Below are 18,385 nucleotides of genomic sequence, written 5' to 3' on the forward strand. Positions count from 1 at the left end.
TCACACCCTAAACACACTAGTGGTCACAATGAGCATGGAGCAGTGTGTCTATCCCATGTCTCTCCCGCTTAGTGTCTTTGTGATCTTGAGCAAGTTGTGTAAACATCAGTCTCTGCCTCTTTGTTAGTAAACTGTAGATACAACCACCCCATTCCTTGTGATAGGCTTATAATACACACCTAGTAGCTATAGTTAGTATACACCTAGTATACTACTGGCTTACAGGACACGCCTACATCTGTTGGAGTACTGGGATCCAGTTCAATCAAGACTCCAAATCAAGTGACAACTGAGAGGAAAGCCCCCAGGCAATCATATGATTCCTGTAATCCTCCACTAACTATAATCCCAGGCACTAACTATAGGAAGCCTAGCTCCTACCTTGTTATCCTGCTGGACTGAGCTGGTTTTGAAGACACAGTCTAGGAAGAATATCATTCTTGTTAAAGGTATAAAGGCCTCCAAGAAGGAACATGGCTCCACATCTCTTGCCCACAAGCATGGCTCAAATCTATTACTAATTAAGTAACTTGAGGGTACATTTCTGTTCAAAGTTGTTCTCACTAGTCAGATGGAGTCTTTCTGCCTAACGTTCAGTGTTTTGCCTGATCAGACTTCCTGAATACATTCATGCTTGTCTGTCTGCATTTCTGTGTTCTCAAGATACCAGGCCTTGGACTGTGAAGTTACATAAAACACAATGGCCTTCAAGGCAATGTAGGAGACCAAATTAGGTCTTAATGCCCATAAAAAGGTCAGCCATCAATCCCCTTGTCCTACTTGGCTTTCTGTTGCTATGATAAATACCATGACTGAAAGAAACTTGGAGGAGTAAGGGCTTACCTGGTTTACACTACAAGACCATACTCTATCATTGAGGGAAGCCAGGGCAGGAATGCAAGCAGGGCCTTGGGAGGCAGGAACTGAAACGAGGCCTCTGTTTACAAGTCAGCAGTACTCCTTACTGACCTGTCCTCTGCAGCATGCTCAGCTTGCTTATATCCCAGAACCTTCTGGCTAACGGTGGCGCCAATCACAGTGAATTGGGCCCACCCACATTAATCATTAATTAAAATAAAATATCCCCACAGACTCGCTTACAGGACAATCTCATGGAGGTAATTCCTCAGATGACATCCCCTCTTCCCAAATGACTAGCTTGGATCAAGTTGACAATAAACCACCACAACTTTGTCACTCAGCATTCCTGCTGAACACGTACCTTGAAGCTAATCACCTTATAAACGCAAGTCAGACCCCATCAGGAACCGCAAAGTGGAGCCCTGATTGCTAAAAGCCAGGGCAGGAAGATGAGGCAGGATAAAAACCAAGGCTCTCAGGTATAACCTTGAGATAAATCTAAGTCATAAAACCTCTGGCTCTGGATACATGTTTTTATAGCTGAACTATGGTTGTGCTTCTTACTGAAAGCAACAATTCTTCAGCCTGAGAGGTTCTTTTTAGATTTACGTCTTTAGTGGCCATTTAGTTTCTGTCTCTACAAGATACTGAAATAGTTTGAGAGTTACTTACTTTGTAACAAAGATCTAAAGGTTACTTTTGTATGGTTCTGTAATATTCTACTAAAGATATTTTTTTTTTCAGATAGGATAGTCTGATTTCTCCCTCCTGTATTTAGGAAGTTAAAACTTTCTAAGCTACAAACTTGAACTTAGCTCTGAAGTTCATTACCTAGAGAAACTTATCTCTTTAAATTCTTGGGAAAAAAAAAAAACCAAAAAACTTCCTGTCCAAATCAAATCTCCCAAATGCTGGGGTTTCCACTCTACTGACCCCAGCATCCTTGGCTCCTACTGGCATTTCTGCTTCTGAGTAGTCAGTAAACAAGAGTGGATGCAATGACATGAATTTACCATGACCTGCAAAATTCCCTTTATAGTCCCTGGAACATCTGTAGGGCTACATAAGAGATGAGATTTCATCCATCTTGCCTGAGACCAGAGTACCTGGAGACATGTCCAAGAACTAAATGTGGTCTCTTGCATACTTAGGCAGACACACTCTAGAGACAGATGGCTCCCATCTGTGTCCTTGCCACCTGGAAGTCCTCCATTCTTGGTCCCCGTCTCCTCTTCTGTGAAATGGGGTTAGTGATCTCACCTATCTCCTATAGTTGCAGTCATGCTAAGGGGAACCAAATTGCTTTCACGCACCCAGCTGGGCACAGTGCTCAGTGCTCAGTGCGGTTACCATCTAGGGTGTGCTGAGTCTCAGTGGTTAGTTACCTGACACCCACCTTGACATTAACATGCAAAATAACGAGTAGGTGTATGCACAGAAACACTGACATCTAAAATAATTGAGCAACTGCCAGAAATATCTTCCAAAAAGGTACGAATTTGGGATCTGCAAGGATGCAGTCATCTAAGGAAATGTTTCTTCGTGCTATTTTTTGACAGCCACTACATCTTTTATTGTGTGACATGCACAGACATATATATACATTCCCTGTTGCGGACGGACCCAAGGTAAGAAAAAGAGAGAGGAAAGCTGCTCAGCCTGTTTTCTTGTGCCTCGAGAAAAATTAATCACCTTAAATCAGAATTTATGGTTGGGACTCTACATCTAACTTCCTGATCTCAGACTATGGAGGCCTTGTTCGGTGTCAGACACGGCTGTTTATGGACGACACCTCGTTGCCCTGGAGATGTCAGGGCTGAGGGCTCAGCACCTGATTCCTGGAGGATGGTTTCTGTCATTTGACATCAACACAAGGACACCCAGATCATCCTCAACTAGTCTGCCCTCCCAGGGACTGACATGATATGGCTGCTTTACAATCTGGTGACATGAACATATTTTTAATTTTAAAAGACTAATTCTTAGATAAACATGTTGTTTTTCCAACTATAAAACCCTCAAAACCCTTAAACTTGTATTTTTTGTTGAATTTCCTCCAAGTAATACATTGTGATACATGATAACTAATCTAGGAAATTTTGTCTTTAACAACATTTATCATAAAACAAAATTCTCACAAAGCCTTTTTTTTACTGATATGTGATGTGTGCTTTTTTGGCTTGTGTCTTATTCTTTTTAGAAAGAACTACTTTTGAGATGGAGAGATGTCCCAGTACGAGAAATAGAGAGAGGGAGAGGAAGAGAGGAGAGGGGGGAACGGGGGGAGGACCCAGTTGTGAACACCCAGCAGCACACTCATGAAAGTCCTCATGCAGCTGCATGCTCCCGAGACCCCAGCGTTGGAGAAACAGAAACCAGCAGCAGATCCAGGAGCTCACTGACCAGGCAAGCAGTAACAATGAAGGAGAACATGATGCCGTTTTTTTCGGTCTCCTCCCCTGTGCCTGCAGTGTACACACACATGTGCACATATACATATACATACACACGGGCACACACACTCAATGCTGCTCATGACCGACTTGTATTGACTCTCTCACCTATTCATAGTTGGGCCAGCACAATTCGAAAACGACTACGGTGCATTTCCTTGAAACACAGGGTAGAGACGCTATTTATTTTAGAAGTGAGGCGGGCTACCGGGCAAGGATTTGAGGAGGAAAGAGGGGAACAGATGGTGTGGACAGCCCTCCATAGCCATGGGCTCCTACAGGCACACTTTCAGCACAGCTTTGCTGTGTCTGCTGAACACGCAAAGATTCTGTCTGGTCATTATTTCCAACATAACACAGCATAGCGGGCATGCGCACGTTTTCTTGGTATCAGATGTTATATCTGATGCAGAAATGATTGATAGTGACATATGTGGATCATATGCAAATGCGTCATTTTTGTTAAGAGACTTGAGCATCCATGAATTTTGGTATCTTTGGAAAATCCAGAAACCAATCACCTGTAGAAAACAGGGAATGGCTTGCTTTAAGAGGTATGACACAGCTTAACTAAAGCTCGGAAGTGATATGGTAAACCTCTCTTTTTGTCTGAATAGGGAATGCTGTATAATTGGCCCAGAGTTAGCAGACCAATTACAGGAGAGGGAAGATAGAGAACAAAAAAAAAAAAAAAGGGGGGGGGGGTGTGGACCTGAGAGGTTTATGATTTGATAGAGGTCACGAGTGTCAAGGGGGTGCAGAAGCTACCAGAGGCACCGCTGGAGGGGACAAAGCTTATGCGCTGGAGACCAATGCAGGAGACAAAAAGCAAATGAAAATGCCAGACCAGGAAAACCCCTAAGGCTAGAACATTCTGTGGGAAAATGCCTGAGGCTCTTCTTAGAGCAAACACTCATCAGAGGAACTCTACAGTGGAAGGTTTCTCCCTAAAAGGTTGTACTGACCAACTGTTCCCCTTTGCAAAGCCTGACCCATTTCCAAGACTCCCCTAGACTCTGAATCACTGCTCGGCCGTCAGTCGTTAAGGGAGTGGTTCCCCTACTGCTTTGGCTAGCGTGTTCTCAGCCTCAACTCTGAACGGAAGATTGAGCGCGCGGTCGGGGTGTGCATACCATGGGTTCTGCGTCCTTGGGAGGCTTGTCCAGGGGAGGGATGTACCACTGGAAGCAGAGTTCCTTGTGCTGCGCTTGCACCGCCGTTTCTGACGAGACATCTGTGTACGACGGACTGCCCAGGGCCTTGGAGGAGATATCAGACTGCAGGGAACTGTCCCGGTGAACCTGGGGAACAGTAACAGTGAGAAACCATGTCAGTGTAGTGGCTGATAATGAACTCATTCAATATTTAACATAAATTAACTGCTGCATTAAAAAAAATTCTGGGAATTCTCTCACCTTATTTGATGGAGGGAGACTTTAAAACTGCCTCTAGATACCATAGAATAAATTCTCATATAATAAATGATACTTTAAGACCCCTGGACCTGACAAATGTCTTTCACTTAAGCAAAACTTTGGGGTGGGGGTGGGGCTACCCTGAAACTTGTTGCTAAGAAATACCCATTACATTGTTTCTGCTTTACACACTGATGAGGAAATAGCCAGAGTCTGTGCTTCATGCCCCAGGGGCACAATTGGTTAGCACTTGGCACACACTGCTAGCACAGAGTATGTGATTATACTTTATACACTATTTAATGGTGGCACCGTACACAAAAGGGGGCATTTACTCTTCCCTGAAAGGTTAAAGTCCAATTTCCTCATTCCTTATCTATATGAATATGGCTGGTTTGTAAGTCGAAGCCCTTGGTGGGATCTGGGCCTTGCTATTCCTAGGAAATTAGGTCATTGGGCCAGGAACACAACTGCTAAGAACGGAATGAAGAACTTCATCCCTTGTTTAAAGAGTCGCTGATAGCCGGGTGGTGGTGGCGCACGCCTTTAATCCCAGCACTCAGGAGGCAGAGGCAGGCGGATCTCTGAGTTTGAGGCCAGCCTGGTCTACAAGAGCTAGTTCCAGGACAGGCTCTAGAAACTACAGGGAAACCCTGTCTCGAAAAAAAAAAAAATAGTCGCTGATGACGAAGGGTGTTGTAAGGAGGCTGCTAGTTTGTCCCAGCTGCTTAGCCCCGAAATAATCACACAGAAATCATATTATTTAAAGCACTGTGTGTGGCCCATTAGCTCTAGCTTCTTATTGGCTAACTCTTACATCTTAATTTAACCCATCTCCATTAATCTGTGTAACACCATGCGGTCGTGGCCTACCAGCAAAGTTCCAGCGCTCCTGTCTCTGGTAGCAGGCTCCATGGCTTCTCCCTGATTCTGCCTCCCTTCTCCCAGCATTCAGCTTAGTTTTTCCTGCCTGGCTCTATTCTGCCCTGCTATAGGTCCAAAGAAGTTTCCTTATTCATTAATGGTAATCACAGCACACAGAGGGGACTCCCACATCAAAAGGGAGCCGAAGATGGCTGATGTTTAACAACTAAACAGCAGACCAAGCAGGGAGAGAGCAATACAGATAGCAGAACCGCAGGTCTGAAAAGAGCCATCAATTGGAAGGTAACCTGCTCACAAGATTACAAGGGAAGCAGTTTCTCTGATTTTCCCCTGACATCTGAGGCATCTCCGGGGCTGGTGACCAAGGAAGACACATCAATGCCAGGAACAAGAGCTAGAGTCTCCTCTGCCCCTCTCATTATGCCTGAGCCGACTTGAGCACAGACTGGGGTGCAAGTCATCCAAATGAAAACAGAAATGACCTCGAGCTGGTCACTGGTGAAAGGAGACTGAAGGGTAATACTAAATAGGAAACTTTCCAAAATGATCTAGAAGCTATAAAAATAAAAAGAAAAAAAACCACCTCTGCATAATGAGGAGTGGTTCCACACTCCACACTTCATAAAAACGACCGAGTAAAGGACTGTTTCAAAACTGAATATCTCCATATGAGGAGCTTTTCTGGGTATAAAAATTCATATTCATAACTAGGCTAGTTTAGGAAAATAAAAATCAGTTACCTTTTAGTTCAACACATGATAATTAGAACAGTGCCTAGTAAGAACAATAGATATCACTGTCAAACTGGAGCGATGGCTCAGTCATCAGGGCTTGTTTCATGAGCTGAGAACCTGAGCCGAATCCTCAAGAGTTCACGTGAAAAAGTGGAGCATGGTAGAATATGCTTATCAGATCAGCGCTGGGGGGAGGGGTGGAGACAGGCAGAACCCTGGGACTCACTGGCCTGGAATTAAATACCAGGCCAATAAGAGATCTGTCTCTCAAACCAAGGTGGGAAGCTCCTAGAGAATTACATCTGGGGTTGTCTTCTGGCCGCCACATAGAGGCACATACATGTGCACACCCACAAATACACATACCTGCACATGCACACTTAATCAATATGAAAACACACATTTTCCATATCCTTAAAACATTATAGTATCTAGTTGCTGGTGAGACTCATATACATATGTAAGTATATATATGTATATGTATATGTATATTTGGGTATATATATATACACACACATACACACACACATTCAATGTTGAGTTATGCACCAAGTTATTTTTATGTTTTCTTAATTCTTTAAAAGTAATGGGATAACAGACCTACCATTCTATCTAAACTAAATCATTCCAGCTAATCAAATATTTGGATTTGCACAGGCTGCAGAGGCCTGCATATGCCGTCCATAAGCTTGCATAACTCAGCCTTGCGCACGATTTTAATCATCTTCTATTTGGGATCTCTAATGTGATTTGTTTGGTGCCTTTGTTTCCATCACAAGCTCCAACAGATTCAACACAACACAGAGCAATGATTGCTATGGAAAGGGACCTACTTCTTGATGGGGGGAAACACAGGCTGAAGTATCAAAGTAAGGAAATAGTTTGATTGAAGTAGCCTCCCGAGTGATTAAAGGCTCAAAAAAATGTTATTATAAAAATCAGCCAAGCTTGGAGATTATATAAAAAAACATCCCAAAGGCTTCATGCTCGTTAGTTACCCACCCCAGTGAAACAAACACATGATTAGGTACCGTGCACCTGTCAGGCAAGCGACAGTGATCTCAGAGCTGATTATCCTGGGATAGTGTTACACTAATTATATAAAACCACAAGCATACCGGTGAAACAGAATCTGCCATTAAACCACTGCCACGAGAAATGTCAGAGGGACTTGGATCGCATCTAAATTTCTCCTGTGGAACTCCACCCTCAGAATTTGGTTATGAGCGTCCAGGTGGCCCTTCATACTAGAACAACTGGGCCAGGGACACTTTCAAAACAGACCGCAGTCGGGCACATTAGTTTCTGAGGTCGTATTCAATGTGCACAGGAGAGGAGCAACTAAGACACTGATCTCAGCCTTCAGGTCCAGTCCCCTGTCCTCTCCTTCCAGAGCCAAGGTATAACCAGGCTTGATGGTGAAAGCCTATAACTCCACCCACCACTTAGCAGACTGAGGAAGGTGGAGTCTTGTGAGTTTGAGACCAGCCTGAGCTATAGAGTAAGTTCTAGGTCGATTGGCCTAAAATGAGACACTGACCAAAACAAACAAATAAACAGCAAGGAACTGAAACCCCAGGTGTCTAGAACATTTGCAATAATCCACCTAAGAGTCTCTGTTCCAAAGGGGCAGAATCAGAAGATAGTGTTGGATAGAAACCCTTATCCAGTTCTTTGTCCATGCTATGTGTGCTATTGGGAGATCTTGCTTGTCTTGCCTTCCCTCTCAGGCCTCTTTTGAGAGAAAGTTACTTAATTGATCAGTTTGGGGGAAGTATCTGGGACTTCCACATTTCTGCTTTTCTTGGGAGTGAACTATTTGTTGGTTGGATATTCTTTGTTCCTTCATGTGAGATTTGAAGGAGCCCGATGTGTTCCAAAACTATGTGAAGGGCAAGAAAATTCACTCCAGCCCCTCACCAACACATAGAAAGCCACGCTCTACGGTGTCGATGCTGTGATTCGGAGATGTGGGTAATTTTCCCTCTGCTCCAACTCTTGCAGTTCTCAGTGAGCTAGAGTTCAGCCCAGAGTGGGTTTAAATGTCAGGAATATGGGAGTCCTCCGGTTTCTGGAAAGATGGGAGAGTCCTTTGAAACACCCTCCCACGTGATTCCAACAAGAATAATTCCTTGACCATTCCTTTATCTGAGTTCAGCTTGAGTTTCTTTGTTGTCATGTTGAGGTGGGGATACACTTTGCAGCCTCAGAGATTCCACCAGGTAGCCAGGCTGGTGGGGAAACTCAAGATCCTCTTGGCTCAGCCTCATGAATGCTGGGATTATGGACATGAACCATAATCTTTAATAGAGTTCTTAAAAGTTCCTTAATGAATATTATCTTATATTATTATTTAAATGTTTTATGTTAATATATAAATTATATTATAATTTAACAGTGTCTTACTATGTAGTCCAGGCTGGCCTACAGTTTACAATTCTCATGGCTCAGCTTCCTGAATGTTGGGGTTATAGGAATGCACCACCATACATGGCCTGTTACTTCTAAGGTCGCAGTTCATTAAAAAAGAAAAAAAAAACACCTAACTAAATCTTTGGAATAAAAAGGCAGGAATGTTCTGGAGTATTCTTTTAAGTTGTTAACATTCTCTCCCAGCACAGAGGAGCTCCATCCTGATAGGATTAGATGTGTGATGGTTCCTGCTCTAGAACAGACCATGGCTACAGCTCACTTCTGGCAAAGCTGGCCACAGACACACGGACATGGCTAGTAAGCACACGGGAGCCCAACATAGCAAACACTAAAGAGCTAAGTGCTGAGATTCAAAGGTAGAGTCAATTCAGAATAAGTGAACATCTTTTTCTCATTTTGAAAGAATCTATGCAAGAGAAATGATTTAGTCATTTCGTAAATATGTACCAGAAGCTCATGGATTCCATGTCCCCTTGTGTTTTCTGTTAGAGTCTCAGATCAGTCCTCTACAAAGCACAACATACCAGCTTCCTCCACAAGATGCTCCTCCTCCATCCCCCCCCCCCCATCTGTTGATTGGCAGCTTGGGTTTTAGTCTTCGTTTTTGCTATTCTTTGTATATTACAGATAGTTACCCCCTTCTCTGAAGTAGAGCTAAACAAAGACTTCTCTCCCATTCTATGACCTGTCTGTCCACTCTTTTGACAGTTTCTTTTCTTGTGCAGAAGCTGTGTGTAGGCATATGTGCATGTGCACATCTGTGTGTACATACATGTGTGTGCAAGAGAGCATACTTGCTTGTGTGTGTGCTTCCAGAAGTGAGAGGTCAACTTAAGTGTGTTCCTGCATCATAACCCATACCACTTTGGCTGACTGGCTGGCCTGCCAGCTTTGTCATCTGCCTATCTTAGTCCCCTCACCCTGGTCAAGAACCACAGCATCTAGCTTTTTACATGGGTGCTCAGGAGTTACACAGCCACTGAGCCATCTCCTCGGCCCCTCGGAACCTTTGATTTCATGTGATCCCATCTGCCAGTTCTTGGCACTTCTTTCCTGGGCTAGAGGGGTCACAGTGAGAAGTGTTTTGATTATATTTAAAACATCAAATATCCTCCTTGTGTTTCCACCAGCAATTTCAAAGTAAAACCTTCGGTAATCCATTTTAATTTTCACACTCTCCTTGTGATGTCCCTTAGAAAGAATCTCTAAAATAATCTAACTTCCTCTTGGTCAAACCTAAGATGTGTTTCTCTACTACTAGACCAAGACTGCACTCGGGGACTCTGATTTTCTGCATTTTCTATCTCTACCAAGTCAGTGTTGCTTTGGCACATTGTAGGGATTCAATAAATGTTTATTGATTACTGAATTTCAAGCCCCCATAGTCCTATTTTTGAAATGGCTTGTTCAGTATGCTCAAACTCCTTTCAGTAGCTTGCTTAAACATTCCAATTACTCAAGACCATGATGGTTTTAAAAGTAACTCTTAAAACTTCATTTATAGTCATCTTTTTTATGCCTTGTCAATGGGAATCTTTAAAGTTTTCATATTACATATTTTCTAAAAATCCATAAAATTTAATAGACCTTTCCCAAACAAAGAGTTCTCTCTTAATTCATCTAAAGCTTTTACTTCTTTAATCTATTCATATTAACTGCTGTGAGAAGTACAGTCAATATTTTACACATTTAAAACAAATAAAAAGAACTTGGGTGTGGATTTAGAAAGACTCATACTAGGTTATGGCAAAGTGATGATACTGGAATTTGCATCAGATCTTAGCAAAATGGCTGCCTGAAAGATATTGATTTTCAGGACTATAGAAGATTCTGGATCATTTCAAAGGTCAACGGTAACAAGACTTGAAGTGGTAACCATCCTGAAACTGTAGGCGACTTGGTGGTCCTCGGTTTGGGAACTCATTTCACCTTGAGGCTGATGTGTTCCTCGCTGCAATAGGAGGGTGACTCCAAGACACCTCACAGAGACACACGCTCAGAAGCTTACCTTGCCTGAGGAATCAAACAGGGCTTTCTCCAGTGGAGCAGGGTTTTCCACACCTTGAAGGAGTTCCTTTGGAAACCCATCAATGCAGGAAGTAGAGTAGAGCTGTAGGAACCGCTTCAGGAAAAAATGCATCTCTCTTTGGCGCAAGATCAGTTCTGAGTTGTACAGCGATGTGAGGAGCGTATCGTCGGGCAAAGAAATCCCTGAGACTGGAGTTGCAGATGCTTGGGAATAAAAAGACCATTGTTGAGGCTCTTGTGAGGGACAGAATGGCCCCAGTCTTGGTATTCCTTCACTGCCTGCTATGGTACCTCCATCAGCTGGTGTCTAACCACCACCTTGTTCTGCAGGAGTTATTTGCTAATAGATGCTGATTGTCACAGGCTTCAAGGGAAATCTCAGAGTCACACAAGGATATTACTGCTGGTTGTAAATGCTAAGGGCTACACCATCTGTTCTGCCTACCTGTCTTATTTTGGGTTCCCACCAAGCAGACCCTGCTATGGAGGTTTAGATGTGTGGGATTCTTCTGAAAGGGGTCCGGAAAACTGGGGCCATGAGAAAGGGAGAGTTAGAAAGGGTGAAGAAATGAATGCCATGGGCTGTGGGCAACTAGGAATCAGTCCTGCTAAGATCTTCTGGGGGCGGGGGAGGGCCGGGGGGAACAAAAAGACAGCCAACCATGAAGGCCAGTCTCCATGAAGACAGAAGATGGACTGCTCCCCTACTGTCTCCGCCTTATTGGTTAAGGTCACTCTGGGGATGGGGAGCTTTGGCACGCACGGGTTATGTTCACAGGCTGGGCAAAACCCTAAGAAAGCCCAAAGCATAAAAGCAGAGAGAGGGATGCTTTGGAAAATGCCAGCTACTGCATTCAGAGGCAAGCTGGTTGCTGTGGTGGCAGGGCATCCTCAGGGAGGGCTGCCCAGGTTCATGTCCACATCCTTCCCCTCTGGATGAGTTTTTGTTGCCCCAAACCACAGCTTTTCAGTTCTGAAACATTCCCCAGTGATTGTTTATCCCCTCGCTGATGCCTGACCTCTGTGCTCAGCCATCCCGTGACTGAGCTTGGTTGCCCTGCTTGCTTCTCGGTCACTGTACCCTGGCATGGACCAGTCTTTCTTGAGTGCATCCATGAGCAACACTATGTCACTGACTGCAAGGGCACTGCACTAAAACACTAACAGGATCAAAAGAGCCATGAAAGCGGCTGAGGTGAGCAGGCTCCAGGTGCGCTGGCTGGTTTATGTCAACTTGGTACAAGTTAGAGTCATTTGGGAAGAGGGAACCTCACTTTAGAAAAGCTTGTGTGATATTTTCTTAATTGACGACAGGTGTGGAAGAGCCGGGCTCCGGGTGTGGGGTGCCGTTTCTGAGCAGTGGAGCTGGGTGCTCTCAGAAAGCAGGCTGAGCGGAACCACAGGGAGCAAGCCGGGAAGCAGCATCCTCCATGAACTCTGCTTAGGCTCCTGCCTCCAGGATCCCACCTTGAGCTCCTGTCCTGACTTCCCTCAGCAATGACACCTGATCTGAGAGCTATAAGCTGGAATTAACCCTTTCCTCCTCACAGATTCCTCTCGGGCTCGGTGTCCCAGCAATAGTAGCCCAAACTAAGACACATGGTGAGTTTTAAAATTATAATGAAATATCCTGTTCAATGTCATACATCCCATCTGTTTTACCTGCTAGACACTGGAACACCCCCTAAAGCCAAATTCTGTCTTATTCATCGGTAAGCTGTCACTCTGCAGTCCCTGGTTTTTAACTGTTTTGCTGTATGGGCCACTTTGGCAAAGCTTGGGAAGCCACCAGATACCTCTTTGTCACGTTGTTTTTAGATATACAAGATAAGATGTGTGGAATTTCCACAGACACCAGTCACAATGAAATATTATCCCAGGGGGGTGGAGTGCCCTGTATTTCCGGTTCAAATTCCTGAGACGTAAAGGAAAGCTGCTGATGATATCAGAAGATGACATCTTTTGACATCGGAAAGACGTCAAAACAACTTTATACTCTAAGTCAGAACTGTGACCTAAGTAGGAAACACCCACACACACACACACACACACACACACACACCCCACACACACTTTTTTCTTTGCCACATCGAGGCTCACCTAGCAGCTTGCTCATGTTGTTAATTCTCTGCAGGTGTATGTAGTAGCGGATGAGAAGGATCCATGTAATGTCCACTTTGGGGTGAGCCTTCCTTTTAGAATCAACGCTCTCATAAATATCGTCGTTCTGGTACAAAAATGAACTGCAAGTCTGGAAAGTAACTTGGTAGTTTTCTGTAAGTAAAAAAAAAAGTAATACTTTAAAATAATAAATACTTTAACTAATAATGTGCTTTCCTTGGGAGGAATCTACGCACCGGGTCTGGGGCGGGGGTGAAGAACACAGCTTATCAGGGTAGACTGTTACCATGGGCATAACATGTTTCAATGTTTAAAAACGTGTCTATCACAAAGGTACCAAATGTAATATTAAAAACAAAAGACTGGAGGAAGGCATTTAACACATATATTGCTGCTTCTTCCTTAAAAACAGAGATTTATTTTTACTCTATATGTATGAGTGTTTTGCCTGCATGTATATATTGTACCGCGAACACGCCAGGTCCACACCAAGGCCAAGAGAAGGTGTCAGATCCTCTGGAGCTGGATTTGGATGGTTGTGAGCCGCCGTGTGGGTGCTGGATATCGAACCCAGGTCCTTTGCAAGAGCACCAAGTGCTCTTCACTGCTAGGAGATCTCTCCAGATCCCCAAATTGTTCTGTTTACTAATTTATGGTTCTGGGAATTGAACCTGGGGCCTCGTGCCTGCTAAGCAAGCTCTCTGCCTCTGAGCTATAGCCAAAACACTGCTTCTTTTTATCTAACACATCTAAAACTTTTGTACAGACCAATTTTGAAAAATTCAAAACAGCCTAATTTCAATAAGCAACTTATAGGCAAGGTGTGCAAAAAATTTCAACCAGCAACTGGTAGGCCTAAAGGATGAAAAATTCTAGCACCACTAAAAATGCGGGGAATATAAATTCATCCCTTGGGAACTGACGCCATGTATCTGACCACAGTGTTAAAGGTGATTTGAAGAAAATGGAGCGCGCACGCGCTTCCTCGCAAGTGCATCAAAAGCAATTTGGAGAGAGCTAACAAAACAGAAAAGAAAGATGCTCGCGCATGCGTACAGAGTCTCGCATGAAGAGGTGCCGGCAGTTTTGCAATCGAGAAAGGAAAGCGTGAAACAAAACAGTTCATCTGACATCGGAAACAGAATTAGCCAGATCCATTCGCAAAGAGAAAGTGCAGTGTGGAGGCTCAGGCCCTCCTGTCTCAACAGTGCTGCTCATCAATGGGAGCTTGAAATGTTCGGCCCAGTAAGAGAGCTGATGGAGAGATATGCAGATGGGTAATGAGCTAATATGCAGATCTGGCACGAGGAAGGTAGTTTGGTACCACTGGTGTAATTTCAAGGACACAGAGTAAATTCCTCACGTCACTTCTGTACAAACAACGGTTATGTATGATAGCTGGTCTCTGGAGGTGTCAGAAACGGAGATGAGTGGGGTCTTCTATGGGTCATGGTCTAGGTAGGCTAGTTTTCTTGACTAATAAATTAATGTTACCAGGGAGTGAGGCTTCTCTGATTGTCTGTCTAGCTACCTAACACCATCCACCTTAGCAAGCAGAATACCTCCCTCCTGCTTTTAGAGTACCTTATCAAAAAACCCTTCCTTAACTCCATTTCCCTGTCTCGGTCTGAAGCCATCAGCCACAAACAACCATCAGCTGAACGTTTGTACTAGGACCCACACAACTGTCACTATAGATATTCTTTATAATATTTTGGAAACTCTGTTTGGAGAAAAATCACATGCGTTTACGCCAAGGCCCACAGACGTGAGTCCTGTTCCACCCTGACTAAAGGTCAGAGAGTGTGAGCTTATTTTTGCCCTTTCAAAGTTGTTGACAACAGGTGTGGCTACAAACAAGCGATCCTGATCTAGGGTGTGGTTAATTAGTATTTTGAGAATAGAGGTGGATCTGTTCCACCTGGACCAAAGGTCGGAAATTCAAGTCTATTCCTGCTCCTTGAAGGAGACTGGCAGGAGGTTCCAGGCAGTGACTGCCTGCAGGAGACTTGGTCTAAGGGTGTGGACGTTACATGTCCTGTCCAAACAACAGAGTGCTTGACTGGGGATGCTCTGTTTATTCCTTATACCACGTTAATGAAGTCTGCTGCCTCCTCCCCCTCCCCTTTTGGAGTGAAGTATATAAGCCTGTGGAAAATAAAGGCGGCTCGGTTCAGATTCACTGAATTTCCCTCCCGGTGCTGCTCTGTGTTTCTGTCTTTTATTTCTCTCATATCTCTGTTCCTTTTGCTTAATAATTCTAATCCTCATGCTCCTACATGCAAATCCCATCAAGGCTAGACCCTGACATGTTTGTAAATCTTTTTGCACTAGACATTTTACTTTCAAATTTTATCTAATCTGTTTACAGGTATAGTCCGTTGATTCTTTTCATCGCTTTACAGTATCCCACTAAATAGATATATACAATTTATTGGTCTAGTCGACTGCTGAGAGACATGTGAGTTCTTCCTGATCGTATTTTTAGTTTTTAAATATTTATTTATTTTTATTTTGTGTGCATAAGTGTTAGTTTGTATGTGGTGTGTGTGCCATGTGAATGCCTGGTCGGCATGAAGGCCAGAAGAGCTAGTTGAACTCCCTATACCTGGAGTTCGGGGTGGTTGCAAGCTGCAATGTTGGTGCTTTTAAGAATTGATCCATCTCCCAGCCCTTGCATTTGCTTTGTTTTTATTTTGCTGTTTTAAATAAGAATGCCATGAATATTTGAGTATATATTATTTGATACTTAAGTATACAAATTAGAAAATAGACTTAGTAGTTTATTTTCTGGTATTTTTCAAAAGAATCTTGCCACTTCCTCTTTTGTGTACATTTTACAAATGTTTATCAACTACCACAAAATAAAACTTATTAAAATTGTTACTAAAATTTCATTAATTTTACATATCTTAAAAAGATTTATAGGAGTATGCCCAGTCCACCAAAAAAAGATGACAAGCTCTCTGTATTTATCAATATCTTTTGATGAGTTTTTTATTAATAACTTTTGTTAACCACTAGCAATTTCATCTTTTAAGAAGTATTATTTTTCCCAGTGGTGGTGACGCACACCTTTAACCCCAGGATTTGGGAGGCAGAGACAGGTAGATCTCTGTGATTTTGAGTCCAGACTGGTCTCCAGCAAAAAGTTCCGGGACAGCCAGAGCTGTTTACACAGAGAAACCCCGTCTTGAAAAAAAAATACCCACCCCCCCCAAAAAAAGGCATTATCTTTTGAAATCTATAGAAAAAAAATCCTTTAAAATTATTTTTTAAGAATTTAATGAGTTCACTGTGCTGACATTTCTACCCCTCCCACTCTCCAACTCCTCCTCGTCTCCACACATTGTCCCTCAAATTCATGATTCTATAATTATTATACGCACAACCTACTGACTCCAATTAGTGTTGCCTTTTTGTACAGTGTTCAAGGCTGATTATTTAGGATTGGATTGTCCCTAGAGAAAACTAATTCTATCCCCTTCCTCCTTCAGCAGCTGTTGAACTCTTCATATAGGGATGGGGCCTATGAAATTCTCCTCCATCCACCCACATTGGCATGTTAACTGGTATGGACATTTTCCAGGTCTTGTTTAGGCAGCCATATTGTTGAGATTTCATGGATTCAACATCTTTGTGTCTAAGAGATACTACTTTGCAGCGGGCATCAAAGCAACTCTTTCCACAGTGTTCCCTGAGCCTTAGGTGGAGGGCATGTGTTGCAGATATACCAACTGGGCCAGGCATGCCACAGTCCCTTAGTGCCTCCCTTTTGTCCAGGCACAGAAGTAGTAGCCTTTGTCTACCACAAAAAAGAAAAGCCGTTGGGGCTGGAGAGATGGCTCAGTGGTTAACAGCATTGCCTGCTCTTCTGAAAGGTCAGGAGTCCAATTCCCAGCAACCACATGTTGGCTCACAACCATCTGTAATGGGGTCTGTGGTGCCCTCTTCTGGCCTGCAGACACACACACAGAATATTGTATACATAATAAATAAATAAATATTTTTTTTAAAAAGAAGAGCTGTTGATGCTGGGTGTGACACTTACTTACGGATACGTTGCATTTAGAATACAGTTGGAGGCTATACTGAATGAAGCGGTACTAAACTTAGATTCTCTTCTGGGGTATATGACCTCTCCCGCCAGATTCTTGCCTGGACTTACGGTTCCCTTAGTCCAATCAGACAACTGTTGGTTACTAACAAGCTGGAACTGCCACTATTATATCACTGAAGCCATCCTCCAGGCCAGCTGTTGTGGGGGTTCACAGAATCCACAGCTGGGTAGGACTTTTCTCTCTTGGCAACCCGCAGGGCACCTTCCAATACCACAGGAGCTGGTCCTTGGGGAAGAGCCTTCCAGATCAGCAGCAGCTTAGTGCATCAAGTCCTAAGGTGTAGTGTCTTCAGCAATAGGACCTTATTTTCAAGTTCTGGGAGGCAACCAAAGGCAATAGCAATAGCCTATGGTTTCTTTTATTAGCGGGGGGGGGGGTAGCTTGGGCCCTACCCTAACAACTAGAGATATCTTTTGCCTGGCACTGGGTTTCTGCATAGATATATAGACTATGGCTCCTTTATGGCATAACTTCCTTTAAGCTATGTATGTATTCAGATGCCTCATTCTGGACCCAGTCAGACACATACACTGTCATGATAAGCATTTATTTTATTTCTGCTTCTAGAGGGAAGAGTTTAGCATTCAAACACAGAAGACAAGTGCTACTCTCTCACTCGGAATTCTATCTTTTTATTTATGTTCAACTATATGTGTGTGGGTGTGTGTGTGTATAGTTATGTGTGCATGGGTACTGATGCCTGTGGACACCAGAAGAGGGTATCAGATGCCCTGGATGGAGCTGGAGCTACAGGTGGCTGTGAGCTGCCCAACATGGGCACCAGGAATCGAACTCGGGACCCCTACAAGAGCAATACACATGCTTAACTGCTAAGCCATCTGTCCAGCCCCTCAGAACTTTTCTAAATGAAGGAAATCTCCTTTAACTCAGTTTAACTCAGAGTCATGGATGATTGGTTAACTTTATTGAAGTTTTTGGTGCCCATTTGAGATGATAGTTTTTCTTTTCATCTACTAATGTAGCGATTGACTTTAATAGATTTTCTAATTCTGAATTACATTTGCATTTCTGGAAGCGATCCAACCTGACACCATGTATCTTTCCACACGGTGCTTATTTTCACTAGCCATGCATGTACGCGATCAAAAACAAAGTCTCTCTCCCCAGAGGCGAGTATTTTTAACCGTTTGTACTTCTTCAAGTGGTTAGTTCCAGCTCAGGAAATTAGTTTCTTCTAGCATTTTCCCTTAGCTGTCAGTTTTTTTTTTTTTTTTTGGTTTTTCGAGACAGAGTTTCTCTGTGGCTTTGGAGCCTGTCCTGGAACTAGCTCTTGTAGACCAGGCTGGCCTCGAACTCACAGAGATCCGCCTGCC

The 18,385-nt window shown here is 43.4% G+C and overlaps 1 protein-coding gene across 1 annotated transcript in view; it reads right to left on the bottom strand.

Moving 5' to 3' along the window:
- The window catches only part of Cfap54 (cilia and flagella associated protein 54), a 281,209-nt gene that overhangs the window by 39,191 nt on the left and 223,633 nt on the right, over positions 1-18,385 (bottom strand). The window contains exons 62-64 of the mRNA XM_038314435.1: positions 12,910-13,083; positions 10,790-11,013; positions 4,448-4,615 (exon numbers count right to left, since the gene is read on the bottom strand). Coding sequence (XP_038170363.1) covers positions 4,448-4,615; positions 10,790-11,013; positions 12,910-13,083 — 566 coding nt within the window. The remainder of the gene's footprint in view (positions 1-4,447; positions 4,616-10,789; positions 11,014-12,909; positions 13,084-18,385) is intronic.

The sequence above is a fragment of the Arvicola amphibius genome, chromosome 17, assembly GCF_903992535.2.
Source record: "Arvicola amphibius chromosome 17, mArvAmp1.2, whole genome shotgun sequence".
Classification (NCBI taxonomy): domain Eukaryota; kingdom Metazoa; phylum Chordata; class Mammalia; order Rodentia; family Cricetidae; genus Arvicola; species Arvicola amphibius.